The sequence below is a fragment of the Lemur catta genome, chromosome 19 (assembly GCF_020740605.2).
Source record: "Lemur catta isolate mLemCat1 chromosome 19, mLemCat1.pri, whole genome shotgun sequence".
In the NCBI taxonomy this organism is placed as follows: domain Eukaryota; kingdom Metazoa; phylum Chordata; class Mammalia; order Primates; family Lemuridae; genus Lemur; species Lemur catta.
Genome location: NC_059146.1, coordinates 26,526,056 through 26,540,841, shown reverse-complemented (window position 1 = coordinate 26,540,841; position 14,786 = coordinate 26,526,056). Strand labels below are relative to the sequence as shown.

General features: G+C 53.5%; 2 protein-coding genes across 3 annotated transcripts; one reads left to right on the top strand and one right to left on the bottom strand.

Moving 5' to 3' along the window:
• Positions 1–232: 232 nt before the first annotated feature.
• On the bottom strand, positions 233–7,390 carry ZNF296 (zinc finger protein 296). Its single transcript, XM_045531447.1, has 3 exons — positions 3,393–7,390; positions 3,015–3,164; positions 233–1,299 (listed from the first exon to the last, which is right to left on the bottom strand). The coding sequence occupies exons 1-3, from the start codon at positions 3,688–3,690 to the stop codon at positions 323–325; spliced, it is 1,425 nt and encodes a 474-aa protein (XP_045387403.1). The 5' UTR covers positions 3,691–7,390; the 3' UTR covers positions 233–322.
• On the top strand, positions 6,003–14,649 carry GEMIN7 (gem nuclear organelle associated protein 7). Of its 2 annotated transcripts, none has more exons than XM_045531448.1 (2): positions 6,003–6,107; positions 13,841–14,649. In XM_045531448.1, exon 2 carries the CDS (start codon positions 13,849–13,851, stop codon positions 14,242–14,244), a length of 396 nt encoding a protein of 131 aa, XP_045387404.1. In that variant the 5' UTR covers positions 6,003–6,107; positions 13,841–13,848; the 3' UTR covers positions 14,245–14,649. The 2 variants fall into 2 exon arrangements, with proteins under 2 accessions (XP_045387404.1, XP_045387405.1); XM_045531449.1 differs by lacking the exon at positions 6,003–6,107 and adding an exon at positions 12,114–12,582.
• The last annotated feature ends 137 nt before the right edge of the window (positions 14,650–14,786 follow it).

Genomic DNA, 14,786 nt, shown 5'->3' with positions numbered 1-14,786 from the left:
GGCGACAGGTCCAGGCCTCTCCCCGCCCTCGCCTCGGCCCCTGCCCTGGCCTCACCCACACCAGAAACCGGGAGCACGGCTTTCTGTGCCAGTCCTGCTGCGCCCCAGGCACTGGGGGCTGGCCTTTCCCCTCACCCCCCTCGCCCCAAACCGGTCTGTCCAGGCGTCCACCCCAAGGAGGGGAAGCCTCCCGCCCCACCTCAGACTCCCCAAGAAAGCCAGAGCCCAAATGTGTAAATAACAAGGACAATTTACTTGCAGGGGGGGCGGGGCGGGGGTCAACAGTCACGTACCAGGGACAGCAGGGAGGGCATGCCTGTGCTCAGGCCTCCCCAATGGCCTCCGGGTGCTTCTGCCGCAGGTGTTTGTCCAGGGTGGCACGAAGGCCGAAGGGCACACAGCAGTGGGGGCACTCGAAGTGGGTGCTGCCCGGCCCCAGGCCGTGCATGCGGCGGTGGCGGTTGAGCTTGCTGCTCTGGGCGCAGGCGTAGGAGCAGAGCTCGCAGGCGTAGGGCCGCTCCCCAGTGTGCGAGCGCCGGTGCACGGTCAGGTTGCTGCTGTTGGTGAAGTGCTTCCCGCAGAACTCGCAGCTGGCTCCGGCCCCACGGCTCTTACCCACTGACTTGGGCATCTTCTTGGGTGATGTCTTCTGACTGTTTGCAGGGTCGATTCTCTGTTCCTCCTTGATGACAGCTCTCCAGCCATCCCCGCCAGGGCCCGCCTGAGCCCCACTGCCCGGAGCCCCAGGTTCCTGGACACCCGCTGTGGCGGCTGCTCCAGCCCCCTCACCAGCGCTGCATGGCAGGGTGCTGGCTGGGGCCGCGGCATGGGCGGCTGGCTCCGGAGGGGCTGCGGAGGCCTGCTCCTGGCTGGTGTCAGCCATGCAGGGACTCTGGGGCAGCAGCTGCCGGTGGGTCTTCTTGTGGCGGTTGAGTTTGCTGCTTTGGGCGCAGGTATAGGGACACTGGTCGCAGGCATAGGGCCGCTCGCCCGTGTGTGAGCGCATGTGCACCTTGAGGTTGCTGAAGGAGCTGAGGGTCTTCTTGCATACAAGGCAGGTGGGGCTCCGCCGGCTGAGGCTGTTCACCTGGGGGCTCTTGACCTCAGCTGCCGGCCCCACCACTGCCGACACAGCTGCGGCCACTTCGGCCAGGCCCAGCAATGGGGCCTCTGGGGCCTCCGATTCCGTCTGGTAGATGGACAGTCCGTGGTCCCACTGGGCGTGGCGTAGCAGTTTCCAGGCCCTTGTGAACTGTCTGCCACAACGGAGGCAGTTCAAAGCCTTTAGGTCCTCTTGTTCTGGAGAGAAGAGAAAGGGGCAGGGTGTTAGTGCTGATGGGTAGAAGAGGAGCCGCAGTTCACAGCCGCCAGTTGGCCACTTTCTGTGGGAAAGACTGTCCCAGGGGCAGAGGACTCAGCAGTTAACAATAGACGACAAATGCCCTGGAAGGACCAGGAAGCTGATGTTGGGAGGAGGGCCGGGCAAAGAAAATCTGCAAATACACGAGGATTTGTGTTTGAAAATCTTCAAACACAAATTCAGTGAGTGCTTTCTATGCGTTAGGTGCTGTGTCATGCCTCAGGCTCACTCAATTTTCCTTCAGGACAGGAAACGATACCTCCAGCTGGGAAACTGAGGCACAGAGAGTCACTTCCCTAAGATCATACGGCTTGGAAAGGGTGGAACTGGGATTTCAATCCAGATACCTGGGGGAGGGTGCGGGGTGGAGACCAGGTGTTCAAAAAAGATTTTTGGTTTAATAATAACAATAAAAGCATTTGCAGAGAAAACTTAACAGCCACCCAGTGAGGAGGTGAGGTACTGACCTGGGTCTCCTACCCTCTGCATGAATCCCAAATTGACAGCCCCCCAATTTGATTTTGTTTTCTTGAGACCCTCGAGGTTCTCTCAGTGGACACTTCCCAGATCCACCTGCCTTTAGATTTTTTAAATCCTAGGAAGTTTTGTGACCTTGGGAAGTCAATGCCCCTCATTGAGCCTCAGTTTCCTCAGCTGTTAGAATATGGGGATCCTAGGGGTCTCCTCCCTTTCAGGGCTGTTGTGACCTCGAATAAGGAATAGCTGAGAGCTTTGGTCCATATAAGCTCTCAATAAACATTAGCTGAGCCTAGATGCCAAGGTGTCCACAGTTCTCCAAGTCCAAGTCTTGCCTTGTCTTTTTCCAGTGATTCCGTCACAGGCCACCCTCCCTGCTCCAGCTTTAAGGCTGATTGATTCATAGCCCCTACTGTGTCCCGCCACTGGACAGACCCTCCCTCGCCCAGCCCTGAATAATCCCATTTCTCAAAAGCCCCAGGAGGCCACGGGCCGGAGGCTGAAAGTTCATAGGGTTAGATAAGCCCCACAGCCGATGCTGACCAAAAGCTCACCGTGGGTCAAGCCCCACGTGAAGGGTTTTAATTCCCTCCCAAGAGAAGGAACCCAGATGTCCAGCATCTGGGACCTGACTCCAACCAGGGGCTTCCCAGCACCTAGCGCTGGGAGATTCCATCAAGGAGGGAAGCCGTGAGCCCCTTGCCTGGCTCTCTGAACAGCAGTTCCAGCACCTCAATCAGAAGTGATAAAGAAATGGGAGGGGTGGCAACAGTGCTTCCAGCTGGCCTCCACCCCTCCTCCCCCAGGCCGCTGCCCTCCCCAGAGGTCCCTGTACTGCCACCCCGGTCCAGCCACCTGGCCAGTTTATTTCTGGCCAAGGGGAAGGAGAAGTGAAACCAGATTGGGGGGGCGTGTGTGTGGCAAATCCCCAGGCCAGTCTTCTGGGGCTGGCCACACCCTGTGGGCGGCCCTGCTTCCCTGCCCAGCCCCCCACCCCCCACTAGTCCCAGCCCTAGGTTGGGCAGGCCCTGGCCACGCCTAAGGTGGCCTAGGCTGCACCCGGTGGAGAGGAGAAAGGGGAAGTAATGCTCAATGCCCTGCCGTCCAGCTCAGCCCCTCTCCTGCAGGAAGTCCAGCCCTTGAACTTGAGAGGGGGGCCGCGCCCCGCTTCACTCACCTGAGCCCTGGCAGGGGCTGGGGCCTCTTAAGAGCTGACAGCCCAGCTTCTTGTGGTCCATGAAGGCAGTGATGGCCTCCAACGGGAAAGTCTGCAGGCAGCGGCCGCAGGTCAACAGATCTGGGTGTTTGTCGGCCCAAGGCTGGCGGTCTGCAGGGAGGAAGCGGGTGGTGAGCGTGGGGTGGGGCCAGGATGGGGGCTGGGGGTTCCGAGGGAGCGGGGAAACCCGAAGGTCAGAAGGGGGGCTGGGGGGGAAGGGCCGGGGGAAGGAGATAAGGCAGGGCCAGGGATCCGTGCCCAGAGGAGGGGGTCCCACCCGAGGGTCCAAGGGAAGGGTGGCTGAGCCCAGGGCCCGGCGCAGGGGCGCGGAGTGCTCACCCGGAGGGTTCGGGGTCAGTGGCGTCCACAAGGCCCCCGAGTTCCGCGCGCCGAGGGCGCGGAGGGCGGCCCCGGCGGGCATGGGGCCAGGAGAGCCGCGGGGCTCGCCCCCGAACCGCCCCGACGCGGGCACCTCCTTCGGGGAAAAGGGCCTCCGCCACGGGGCCGGTAGGGGCCGAGGGTCTGGCTCAGGCTTCACGTCGATGACGAGGTCCGGTATCTCCATCTCGTCGTCTGGGTTGGCGGCAGGCTCGGGGTCTACTCGGCGGGGCGCGCTGCCGGCCTTGCGGCGGGACATGAGTCGCAGGCCGGCCGGGCGGGCGGAGGACGGCGCGGGCGGAGGACGCGCGTACCGTGCGCGCTCTGACCCAGGCGCTCAGGTGAGTGACTGCGGCGACCCGCCGGGAACTCTTACACGTGCTGGCCGGGGCCGTGGCTCCGCCCACCGGGGCGGGGCTTGTTGGGAGGGGACGGGACGGCCCCGCAGGGGCTCTGCAGCTAGACACGCTTAATCTACGTGGTGTTTGGCTTTAGTGACCAATCTTAATCACACCGAATTCCCACAACAAGGCATGGAAACAGCTATTCCTGATCCCATTTTACGGCGGGCGCAACTGAGGCACAGGATGCCCACACACACCCCCAAGCGGGAAAATGGTAGGCCACGTTTCTTAATAGGTGCCCAAGAGTAATCTGGACTATTTCATTAAATGCATTGCAATAAAAATTCATTCTGCAAACATTTATTGAGCGCCTCCTGTGCACCAGGCTCTGTTCTAAGCACCGAGGATACACAAGTACACAAAACAATAAATAACCCCTGCCTTCACGGAGTTTATACCGTGGGGGACACACTGTAAACAAGATAACTATGTAAAACGTAGAGTGCCTTTCATGATGACAAGTGCCATGGAGCAAAATAAAGCTAGGAGTGGGGACAGGGTTACGGGGGTGGGGTGGGGGCTTCAGTTTTCTCCCCGTTCCCGGAAAGGGCACGGTGGAACTGAGGCCTGAGGTTAGGTGAGGCAGCCAGCCAGTGGACCTGTGGATGCAGGAGTGACAAGGAAGGGGAGGAAATGAGGGCGGGGGATTGAGTGTAGTGAGGGGGAAAAAAGGGGCACATCACATCTGGAAGGGTCTTTTAAGTATTTTAAGGTCTTTTGGTTTTCCTGAGACAGAAGCCTTGGAAGGGTTTTGAGCATAGGAGGGTTGTTATCATATACATCTACCCTGTTCCCAGACCTGGAGTCATCATTAAAACCAAATAGTCAAGCACCTCACCTGCCTCCACTCTGGCCCCCTTGAACTTCCCTGCTCTAAGCAATTCTCTCTGCTCCTGTTTGAAGTGGCATTGACACCCTGCCCCACCCTCAATCTTTTACAAGTGTTCTTTTCTTCCTGGCACTGACCACATTATAGCATAGAACTGTTTGTTGACTGTCCTCCCCCCCACACACAACGCAAGCCCCTGAGGTCAGGGCCAGAATGTGTCCTCCCCAGGTGTCCCCAGCCCAGATGTTGATTTCAGATGCTGAGCGCTTGGAGTTCTACGTATTGTTATTCAGGTCTCAGCCCAATTGTCCTCCAGAGAGCAGAGGGCCCTGACCAACTATCTAAAGTAGCCCCACCCTGCTGAAGGCCTTGCAAATTACACTAGATGACCTCTATCTGTCCCCAGTTCCCTCTTGGGCCTCAGTTTCTCCATCTGTCAAAAGAGGGGAAGTTGGAACCAGAGGGTTATCTAAGGTGGCTTCTTCTTAAATGCCACCTCCTCTGATCATCTAATTTTAAGCTTCCCCAAGACTGCCACTCGCTATCACATTGCCCTTATTTAATTCTTTTTACATGATTTTTATCAGGTCCTGAAAAATCTTGTTTATATATTTGCTCATTTACACCCTATCCCGTCCTTCCCACCCCCACTAGAATGTAGGTTCTGAGAGGCAAGATGGGAGTCTGTCTTCTTTACAAATATAGCCCTAATCATTCATAGTTAAGTCAACAAATATTTTTGAGCTCCTACTATGTGCCTGACATTCTTCCAACAGATATTTGCAGAGCAACTATCTGTGTGCTGGCCGGACACTAGGCCTTGGGAGTCTAGTGGAAAGCAGAAGCCCATGGGGTCCCTGCCTAAGTGGAACCCGGTGTGGAGTTCTGGTGACTGGGCCCTGAGTCGCAAGGTTCACATTCCCCACTCAGGGCCTCAGTTTCCCCTTTTGTAAATTGGGGCTGCAAGATGAAATAATGGCCTCCAATCCAGCACAGCCACTGCACTCTAAGCCCTTTCCTTCGTATGTTGCTGCTGAAAGCATGATCTCAGGGTTTCAGGTGGAGGAGATGGGGTTCCGACTAGAGGTAAAGGGTAAGAGTGTATATGCGTGGGAGGGGGTGGTGAAAAGGCCAGGCCAAGCTCTGCTCTTAACCCAGCTGGGAGGAAGTCTTCCCCTCTCTGAGCCTCAGTTTCTTCCTCCCTGAAATGGGCATCCCAAACACCCCTGATCAGGCTGGCTGATCGGATCAAAGTGTCCAGCAAAGCCGCCAGCGGGGTGGCGCCCCTGGCTGTGCTCGCTCTGAGCCTACGGGCCGACCCTCGACCACGTGGGGCAGTGGCGGCGAGGCGGGCGGAACCCAGGCTCCGCGGCTCACGGCCCGCCCGGGCCTCTGCAGCGGGGGCGCAGGCGGAAGTGGGGGCGCCAGCAGCCGCGGACCTCGGTGAGTAGGGGGTGCTGGTGGGGGATCCTGAGCAGGTTCCTCTCCCCGGCCCCGGCCCGGGACGCCTACCCCCGTGCAAGTCCCGGAGCGGTGGGAAGAGGCGGGACAGCGCCGGCAACGCGGGCCGCGGGGACGTTTTGGCCCCGAACGCCTGTATGAGGGACGCCGGTCCCGAACACCGGCAGCGGGAAGGTCCCAGCGGAAGGGGTCGGGAGCCGGGGGAAGGCGGGGTGCTCCCCCGGGAAAATAGTAATGACCAAGAGAATAACAGTAGTAACGGTGGCAATCCTCAGACCCCCCGCCTTGCCTGGGGTGGAATCGCTTGCGCAATGTGACCCTGGAGGTGGGAAGAGATGTCCAGCCCCCACGCCCAGGGCGGAGTCGGGAGTGGACGCCTGGGGGCCGGGAGGACCCACTTAGTATAAGAAAAGGAGAGCAATGGGTGGCTAGGGCGGAATTGAAAGAAAACTGACCTGCCCTAGGGGCGGAGGGGAGGGGAAAGATTCTGTGCTTGGAGTTCTGACCCTTTGCGGTGGCCCCATTTAAAAAATTTGCATCAAGATGGGGCAGCCCACGGGGTGTGTGTGTGTGGACACGTCAGCACCTGGGTTAATTAGGTCTGGGGGCCTCGATGTTAACCTGATTAACTCAGCCAGTTCCCTACCCTGGCAACTGTTTGTCCGCTGAGCTGATCCATTCTCATTTTCTCGTGGGTACCGAGGCCCCAAGGAGAGAGGTCTGTAAACCTACCATTGACCCACGTGGTGGGCTCTTGAGTCTACAGACAAGTTTTTCAAGTAGTAGGGGATGGGTTTGAACGTTTTTTCCCCTGAAATCTTCGTAGTAAATCCCTGGCTTGGAGATTTCGGATAAAGGTCTCTGGGGCCAGGTCACCAGGGAGAATGGATAATGCCTGCCTTTCCGTTCTTGGGCACACCCTGTGTGACCTTTCTCAAAGTAATTTCTGATCAGGTCACACCTTGGCTCCAAAATCTTCAAGGCCTCCCTTGTGCTGGTGGAAAATGTCTGTCCTCGTGGCAGGAGAGAGGACCCCTGCTTCTTGTCAGGCCAACCTGAGTCTGTTCCCTCTTTCAACTCTCTCCACCTTGCACCCAGCAAATGATTTGGCATCCTCCAGCAAATGGGCATTGCATCGGTGGGACCAAATCTCCCTTGTTTTTTTTCCTGATGGAGAAAACCCATCCCTATACTGCCCTTCATTTTTGTCTTATTATAATTTTAACATAATTATAAGAGATTTAACATAATTCTTTGGCCACTTGCTTAATTCCCATCCTTCATTAAGTGCTAACCTTGGAGACTAGGGTGTTTCTCTTAAAAATCCCGGGTGTTAACTAGGTTGAGGGAAGGCCCGGGAGGCTGGTGAGGCTAGACTAAATTGGAGTGACAGTGGTCAGATAAATTAGAAAATGTAGGCCACCAGGGTGGCTCACACCTGTAATCCCAACACTCTGGGAGGCAGAGGTGGGAGGATTGCTTGAGGCCAGGAGTTCTGGACCAGCCTGAGTAAGAGCGAGACCCCGTCTCTACAAAAAATAGAAAAATCAGCCAGGCGTGGTGGCACCCACCTGTAGTCCCAGGTACTTGGCAGGCTGAGGCAGGAGGAAGGCTTGAGCCCAGGAGTGTGCTATGATGACACCACTGTTCTCTAGCCTGGGGGAACAAAGCGAGACACAGTCTCAAAAAAAAAAAAAAAAAAAAAGAATTAGGCAATGTAAATATCACTTAATCCCATTCACCTTGGTCTTCTCCCTTTGTCCCTCACTGTCTATTCCCAGTGGGGCAGGCAGACGGATCCTGTGAAAACCTACGCCACATCCTGTCACACTGCTCAGAACTGTGCAGTGGCTCCAGTCTCACTCAGAGTAGAAGCCCGATCTGTCCCTGCCTCCACCTCCTCCATTCTGGCTTCCCTGCTATGCCCCAGAGCCACCCTTCCATGGTCTGTCTTTGCACTTGCTGTTCCCTCGGACTGGAATGTGTTCCCCCACATCCCGCATAGCTGGAGTTCTTTTTTCATGCAGATCTGTGCTCAAATGGAACCTTATCATAGGGATCTTTCCTGAGCTGCCTTCCTGGAAACCACCCTCTGCCCCCCAGGCTGGGCCAGCTGTGCCCTCTAGGCTTCTTCATTCCAGCCCTGCCCACTCTGGGTCATTACTGTCTGGGGACAGGACTGTGAGCTCCTGAGGACAGGATCAGGCTGATTCAGCCATAGGTGTGTTCCCTAAACTGCCCAGCATGGGCGAAGCGGCTGCGATTTTCTGAGTGAAGTAAGGGAGGAAGGTGAGCCACGTATCTAGAAATATATATTCTCCTATTTGGAAGAGGGGTCCAGGCAGTAAGAAGAGCAAGTGCAAAGGCCCTGAGGCAGGACTGTGCTTGGCATGTTCAAGGAATAGCAACAATGAGCAAAGGGTCAAGGGCAGGGAGGTGAGGTCAGAGATGTGACAGTAGCCTTGTAGCCACTGTAAGAACTTTGGCTTTTGCTCTGGGTAAGGCAGGAGCTATGGAAGGTTCTGAGGGATGTGATGGGATTCAGTTCTAACAGGACCCCTCTGACTACCAGTGGGGGGTGGGGTGGGCAGACTGTGGAGGGAAGGTAGGAGCTGGGAGGCCAGTGGGGAGGTGACTGCAGTAGACCAGGTGGGAGTTGATGATGGTGGCTGGATCTAGGAGTGGGCAGAGTAGGAATGGTGAGAGATCATGGATTCAGGATACATTTTTGAAAGTGGAACCAAGAAGCTTTGCTGATGGATTGGATGTGGGTGGGAGAGAAAGCAAGAAGGAGTCCAAGGGCCCCCTGTCCAGCTCTCTGAGATGTCCTTTGCCAGAGTGATCACCAACCCCACTCCTGCCCCACACCAAGATTCCCCTGACAACATTCAGAGGCCTTTTTTTTAATGCTTCATTCCACGGGCGAGGAACCAGAGCAGGGAGGCTGCTCAGAGTTGCAGTGACCTGCCCAGGTCCCTGTAGGACTATGACACCCTGCCACCCGCTCCTGGTCTACACTCCCACACTCTATGCCTAGAATGGTCAGCTGAGGCCTGCCACCTGTTCTTGTATGGCACAAAAGTTGGCCGGGCGCGGTGGCTCATGCCTGTAATCCTAGCACTCTGGGAGGCCGAGGCGGGCAGATAGTTGGAGCTCAGGAGTTCGAGACCAGCCTGAGCAAGAGCGGGACCCCGTCTCTACTAAAAATAGAAAGAAATTATATGGACAGCTAAAAGTAAATATAGAAAAAATTAGCCGGGCATGGTGGCGCATGCCTGTAGTCCCAGCTACTCGGGAGGCTGAGGCAGGAGGATCGCTTGAGCCCAGGAGTTTGAGGTTGCTGTGAGCTAGGCTGATGCCACTGCACTCATTCTAGCCTGGGCATCAGAGTGAGACTTCGTCTCAAAAAAAAAAAAAAAAAAGCTAACAGTATCTTTTCCTTTTTTCTCTTTTTGAGACAGGGTCTCTGTTGCCCAGGCTGGAGTGCAGTGGTATCATCATAGCTCACTATAACCTCCAACTCCTGGGCTCAAGGGATCCTTCCACCTCAGCCTCCCAAGTAGCTGGGACTACAAGTGCATGCCACCACACCTGTCTGAATTTTTAAAAAAATTTTTTGTAAAGACGAGGGTCTTGCTATGTTGACCAGGTTGGTCTTGAACTCCTGGGCTCAAGCTGTCCTCCCGCCTCAGTCCCCCAAAGTCTTGGGATTCCAGATGTGAACCACCACCACACCCAGCCTCTGTTTTTAAAGTGGTTCAAAAACTTAAAAAAATTTTTTCTGTATGTGAAAATTATGTATTTAAATTTCAGTATCCCAGTAAGTAAGGTTATGAGCACAACCGTGTTCATTTGTTTATGTATTGTCTACAGCTGCTTTCCTGCTACTGTGGCAGAGTTTTGTGTTTTGGTTTTTTTTGAGACAGAGTCTCGCTCTGTTGCCTGAGCTTAAGTGCAGTGGTGTCAGCCTAGCTCACAGCAACCTGGAACTCCTGGGCTCAAGTGATCCTCCTGCCTCAGCCTCCCAAGTAGCTGGGACTACAGGCATGCGCCAACACGCCTGGCTAATTTTTTCTATTTTTAGTAGAGATGGGGTCTTGTTCTTGCTCAGGCTGGTCTGGCAGAGTTGAGTAGTGACAGGGACCCAGGCCCAGGAAACTTAAAATATTTACCGTCTGGCTCTTTACAAAGAAAGTTTACCTATCTCTGCTATATATTTTGCCAAGAAGGATTCTATTTGGGCCACCTGTTGGGGTGTCAGATCAGTAAGACTTGGCAGCTAGTTATGCAGAGTGGGTGACAAGGTTCAGATCCCTGAGGGGGAGAGCTCTTTCTAACATTTTTTTAAGGGGCAAGGAAGCATTACAATATGCCTCTTCCTTCCTAAAATTAAAATGTAGAAATTATTTTGAATACACAAATATATGGTACAGAATTCAAAAGGTGCAAAAAGGTACACACTCCTCTCCAGTCTCCCAATTAGAAATGCTAAATGACTATGCTTTTTTTGCTATTTCCATGGAAATTTTCAAATTTCCCTTCTTTGGGGCATCCTAATTGACACCCCTGGCCACAAGGGATTTGAATTTCTGTTCCCCCACAGCTTCACCAGTACAATGTGCTATCAACCTTTTTGATCTTTCCTAATTGAGAGGTGAAGAATGCTTTGGCATTGTAGCTTTAATTTGCCTTTTGCTGGTTCTCAGTGATACTTGAATATTTCATAGCCATCTTTATTCTCCTTTGCCTCCCTGTGACTTGTTTACCTGCATCATTGGCTCAGGGGACATTTGATAACTTACGGATACTTCAAAACAACACCACCACCACAACTTGATTGAAATGTATTTCACATACCATAATACCATTCACCAATGGAGACATTTTTGGTTGCCACAAGTTGAAGGGGGGATGCTACTGGCAGCTAGTAGGTAGAGGCCAGGGATGCTGCTGAAACCCTCCACCCGTGCACTGGACAGCCCCTTGCAACACAATACAGAATTATCCAGCCCCAAATGTCAGTAGTGCCCAGACTGAGAAACCCGGCTCTACACCCTTGGCTCATGTCTCTGCAGGGTCCTGTCTTGTAAGCGCATAGTTGAGCTGCAGACACAGCAACAGTCAAAAAAAAAAAAAAAAAAAAAAAAAAGCAAGAAAGAAACAAAAAGAAAAAGGACAATATTAATCCCCTGCTTTCTGTGCCTGGCCCCAGGGTGCTGGGTGCCCAACACTTGTCAGTCATCTCAGTTAATCCTCACGAGGCTTTAAGAGAGGAAGGGACTTTAGCCACAGCTGTGAATGGTATGGCCTCCTGAAACCTAGCTCTTTCTCTCTCAGTTCTACCCACAAGGCCAGTGTTTCCCTACATGCACTCAACATCACAGCATAGCGCTTAGTATGTTCCAGGCATGTGCTAAACAGCATGCATTGCTTAGGTCACCTAGTCCCTATGCCAATCCTGTGGAGTAGGGCTCCATTTTACAGCTGAGGCACAGAGCGGTTAAGCAGTTTACCCCAGGTCACACAGCAATGCTACTAATATCACCAGTAACCATTATGGAGAACATCTCGTATGTGCTGGTCCTGTCCGGCAGGAGCCTGTTAAATCCTGATAACAGCATAGGCAGGCCAGGCGCGGTGGCTCATGCCTGTAATCCTAGCACTCTGGGAGGCCGAGGCTGGGTGGATCACTGGAGGTCAGGAGTTTGATACCAGCCTGAGCAAGAGCGAGACCCTGTCTCTACTAAAAAATAGAAAGAAATTAGCGGGCCAACTAAAAATATAGAAAAAAATTAGCCGGGCATGGTGGCGCATGCCTGTAGTCCCAGCTACTTGGGAGGCTGAGGCAGAAGGATTGCTTGGGCCCAGGAGTTTGAGGTTGCTGTGAGCGAGGCTGATGCCACGGCACTCTAGCCCAGGCAACAGAGTGAGACTCTGTCTCAAAAAAAAAAAAAAAAAAAAAGCATAGGCAGCAATTTCTCCATACAGTTTTGGAAGCAATTTCTCCATACAATCAGCTCGGTTTGTCTCTACAATGGAAGAGAAAACTGTCTCTTGATTGAGGTCACACAGCTAAACGGCCCACTCCATTCATTCATTCTCTTTGGAGCAGGAGCAGTGTTTTCTGAACCTGGTCTTTGTGGTATGCAGTGTTCTAGGGGCTGAGGATCTAGCAGCGGGAAAGGCAAGGTGGTGACCTTGAAGCCAGCCAACTGAGGGAAAGGAGATAAAGGCAGATACAGGGACTCGCAAGTGCAAGAGGCCAAGAAGGGACTGCCAGCCATCGTGCCTGAGGACCAGCGAGGAGGCCAGTGTGGCTTGGGGAAGAGAGCAAGTGTGGGGCTCCACGAGGGTGCTGGCAGGATCCGGAGCTTGCAGGGCCGTGAAAGCTGTGGTGAGGACTTTGGTTTTGTCTCTGAGCAAAACAGAAGGCTCACGAGGGCTCTGAATAGAGGAGGTACGTGATCTGACTCAGGTGTTAACAGGGGCCTCTGCCTGGGCTGGGGTACAGACTGGGGAGGCGAAGGTAGAAGCAGAGAACTCAGTGAGGAGTTGACTGCAGTAGTCCAGGCAGGAAGTGCCGGTGGCTACATCAGGATGTTGGCAGTGGTGTGTGGTGTGACAAGTGTTAGGATGTGAATGAATATCTGTGTAGTTTCCCCTTAGCCTTTACTGTTTGTCCTTTACAGCAAATAAATATCTTGTGAGGTGGTACTTTAAGACTATGTAGATACCATATATCTCATCAAACTTCCATCCACAAAGTTTTGCATCAATTTTTAACTTTCCAACTCCATTATTCCCTTTACTTTTTTTTTTTTTTTTTTTGAGACAGTCTCACTCTGTTGCCCGGGCTAGAGTGAGTGCCGTCTCAGCCTAGCTCACAGCAACCTCAAACTCCTGGGCTCAAGCAATCCTCCTGCCTCAGCCTCCTGAGTAGCTGGGACTACAGGCATGCACTACCATGCCCGGCTAATTTTTTCTGTATATTTTTAGTTGTCCATATAATTTCTTTCTATTTTTAGTAGAGATGGGGTCTCGCTCTTGCTCAGGCTGGTCTCGAACTCCTAAGCTCAAATGATCCACCCATCCACCCAGCCTCTGCCTCCCAGAGTGCTAGGATTACAGGCGTGAGCCACCACGCCCAGCCTCCCTTTACGTTTATTTACTTGCCATTCCACAATAAGGCTTTTCCCTTCTCCTCCTTTACTTACTTATTTATTCACTTATTTATTTACAATCAGTGTGGACTCTGGATTTCCCTTTTATCCAGTGGGTTATAATCTGTAATTATCATTAATTTATTATTCAAATCATTCCAGATTTGGCCAGTGGGAGCCCTTGCAAGCTGGCTCCCGTGTGGGAATCTATTGGGAAGATAGGATTTCCTGAAGGGTTGGATGGGCTGTGTGTGAGAGGGAGGAGGCTGGGCTTCCTTCTTTTGGCAAATGATTCACCGGAACTGAGGATAAAGCTGTGATAAAAGCAGACAAAAGTTTCTGCCTTCATGGGGCTCATGGTCTTGTGCAGGTGGCACTTTGTTTTTGGCCCAAGCCACTGGGGGAAGCATGGGGCCAATTTTGGTTGGGGGAATCTGAGTTTTGGCCTGGTTAAGTGGAGACGCCTGACAGTCTGGCCTCTGCCCCCACTCCTCTCTCCTCCTTTATGCCCCCTCCCCATTTAATGGCTTCCTGCTCTTTTTCTTCACTCAACAGCCAGGACAATGCAGACTCCTCTCACCATTCCTGTGCCTGTGCTCCGGCTCCCCCGGGGCCCTGATGGCTTGAGCCGAGGCTTTGCCCCTGATGGACGCAGGGCCCCCCTGAAGCCTGAGGTTCCAGGAATCCAGGAGTGTCCCATAGCTCAAGAATCTGCGGAGTCCCAGGAACAGCGGGCCCGAGCCAACCTTAGGGAGCGCTACCTCCGCAGCCTGCTGGCCATGGTGGGTTGTCAGGTGAGCTTCACACTGCACGAGGGTGTGCATGTGGCTGCCCACTTTGGAGCCACCGACCTGGACGTGGCCAACTTCTACGTGTCACAGCTGCAGACTCCCATAGGTGTGCAGGCTGAGGCGCTGCTCCGATGTAGTGACATTATTTCATACACTTTCAAGCCGTAAGGACATTATCGTGTTCACCTTTCTGCCTGATGCTTGGCCACTGTATCCCAGGCCTCCAAATGTTCCCGAGCCAGGAACTCTGGGCCCCATAGAGTTCTGAGCTCCCCTGGAATTTTGGACCAAGCTTCAAGCAACTCTGGATTCCTGAGACCTCCAGGATCTAGTCAGTAAAATTCTGCAACCCTAGGAATTCTAGATCCTGTTGAATGCTCTACCTCACAGAACTCTGAACTCTACAGAAATATGGGCCTGATGCCATTTCCTGAAGACTGGGGTGTGGGGGTGGGAGAATAAGGGAAGGGTAATTGCAGAGAAGTTGTTTATTGACGAGATTGCAAAATTCAACCACCCTGAAGATACTCCCCAATGCTTCCCTCCTGCTAAAGAATCAATTATCCCAGATAATTCGACTGCTGTTTTTTTTTGTTTGTTTGTTTTTTGTTTTAAGTATATCCACGTGGATGGAGTCTTATTTACGGGCTGGTAGGGTGGTTATCCAACGGCTGAATCTGGTGGCGCTGGGCCAAGTAGGAGAGGAGAAG

Bases quoted from the DNA above. Each gene is read 5' to 3' on its own strand.
- ZNF296 (XM_045531447.1), bottom strand. From the start codon at position 3,690: ATGTCCCGCCGCAAGGCCGGCAGCGCGCCCCGCCGAGTAGACCCCGAG. The intron at 3,165-3,392 runs GTGAGCACTCCG...TCCTCCCTGCAG, and splicing joins ACTGACCCCGAACCCTCCGG to ACCGCCAGCCTTGGGCCGAC. The intron at 1,300-3,014 runs GTGAGTGAAGCG...TCTTCTCTCCAG, and splicing joins CAGCCCCTGCCAGGGCTCAG to AACAAGAGGACCTAAAGGCT.
- GEMIN7 (XM_045531448.1), top strand. From the start codon at position 13,849: ATGCAGACTCCTCTCACCATTCCTGTGCCTGTGCTCCGGCTCCCCCGG.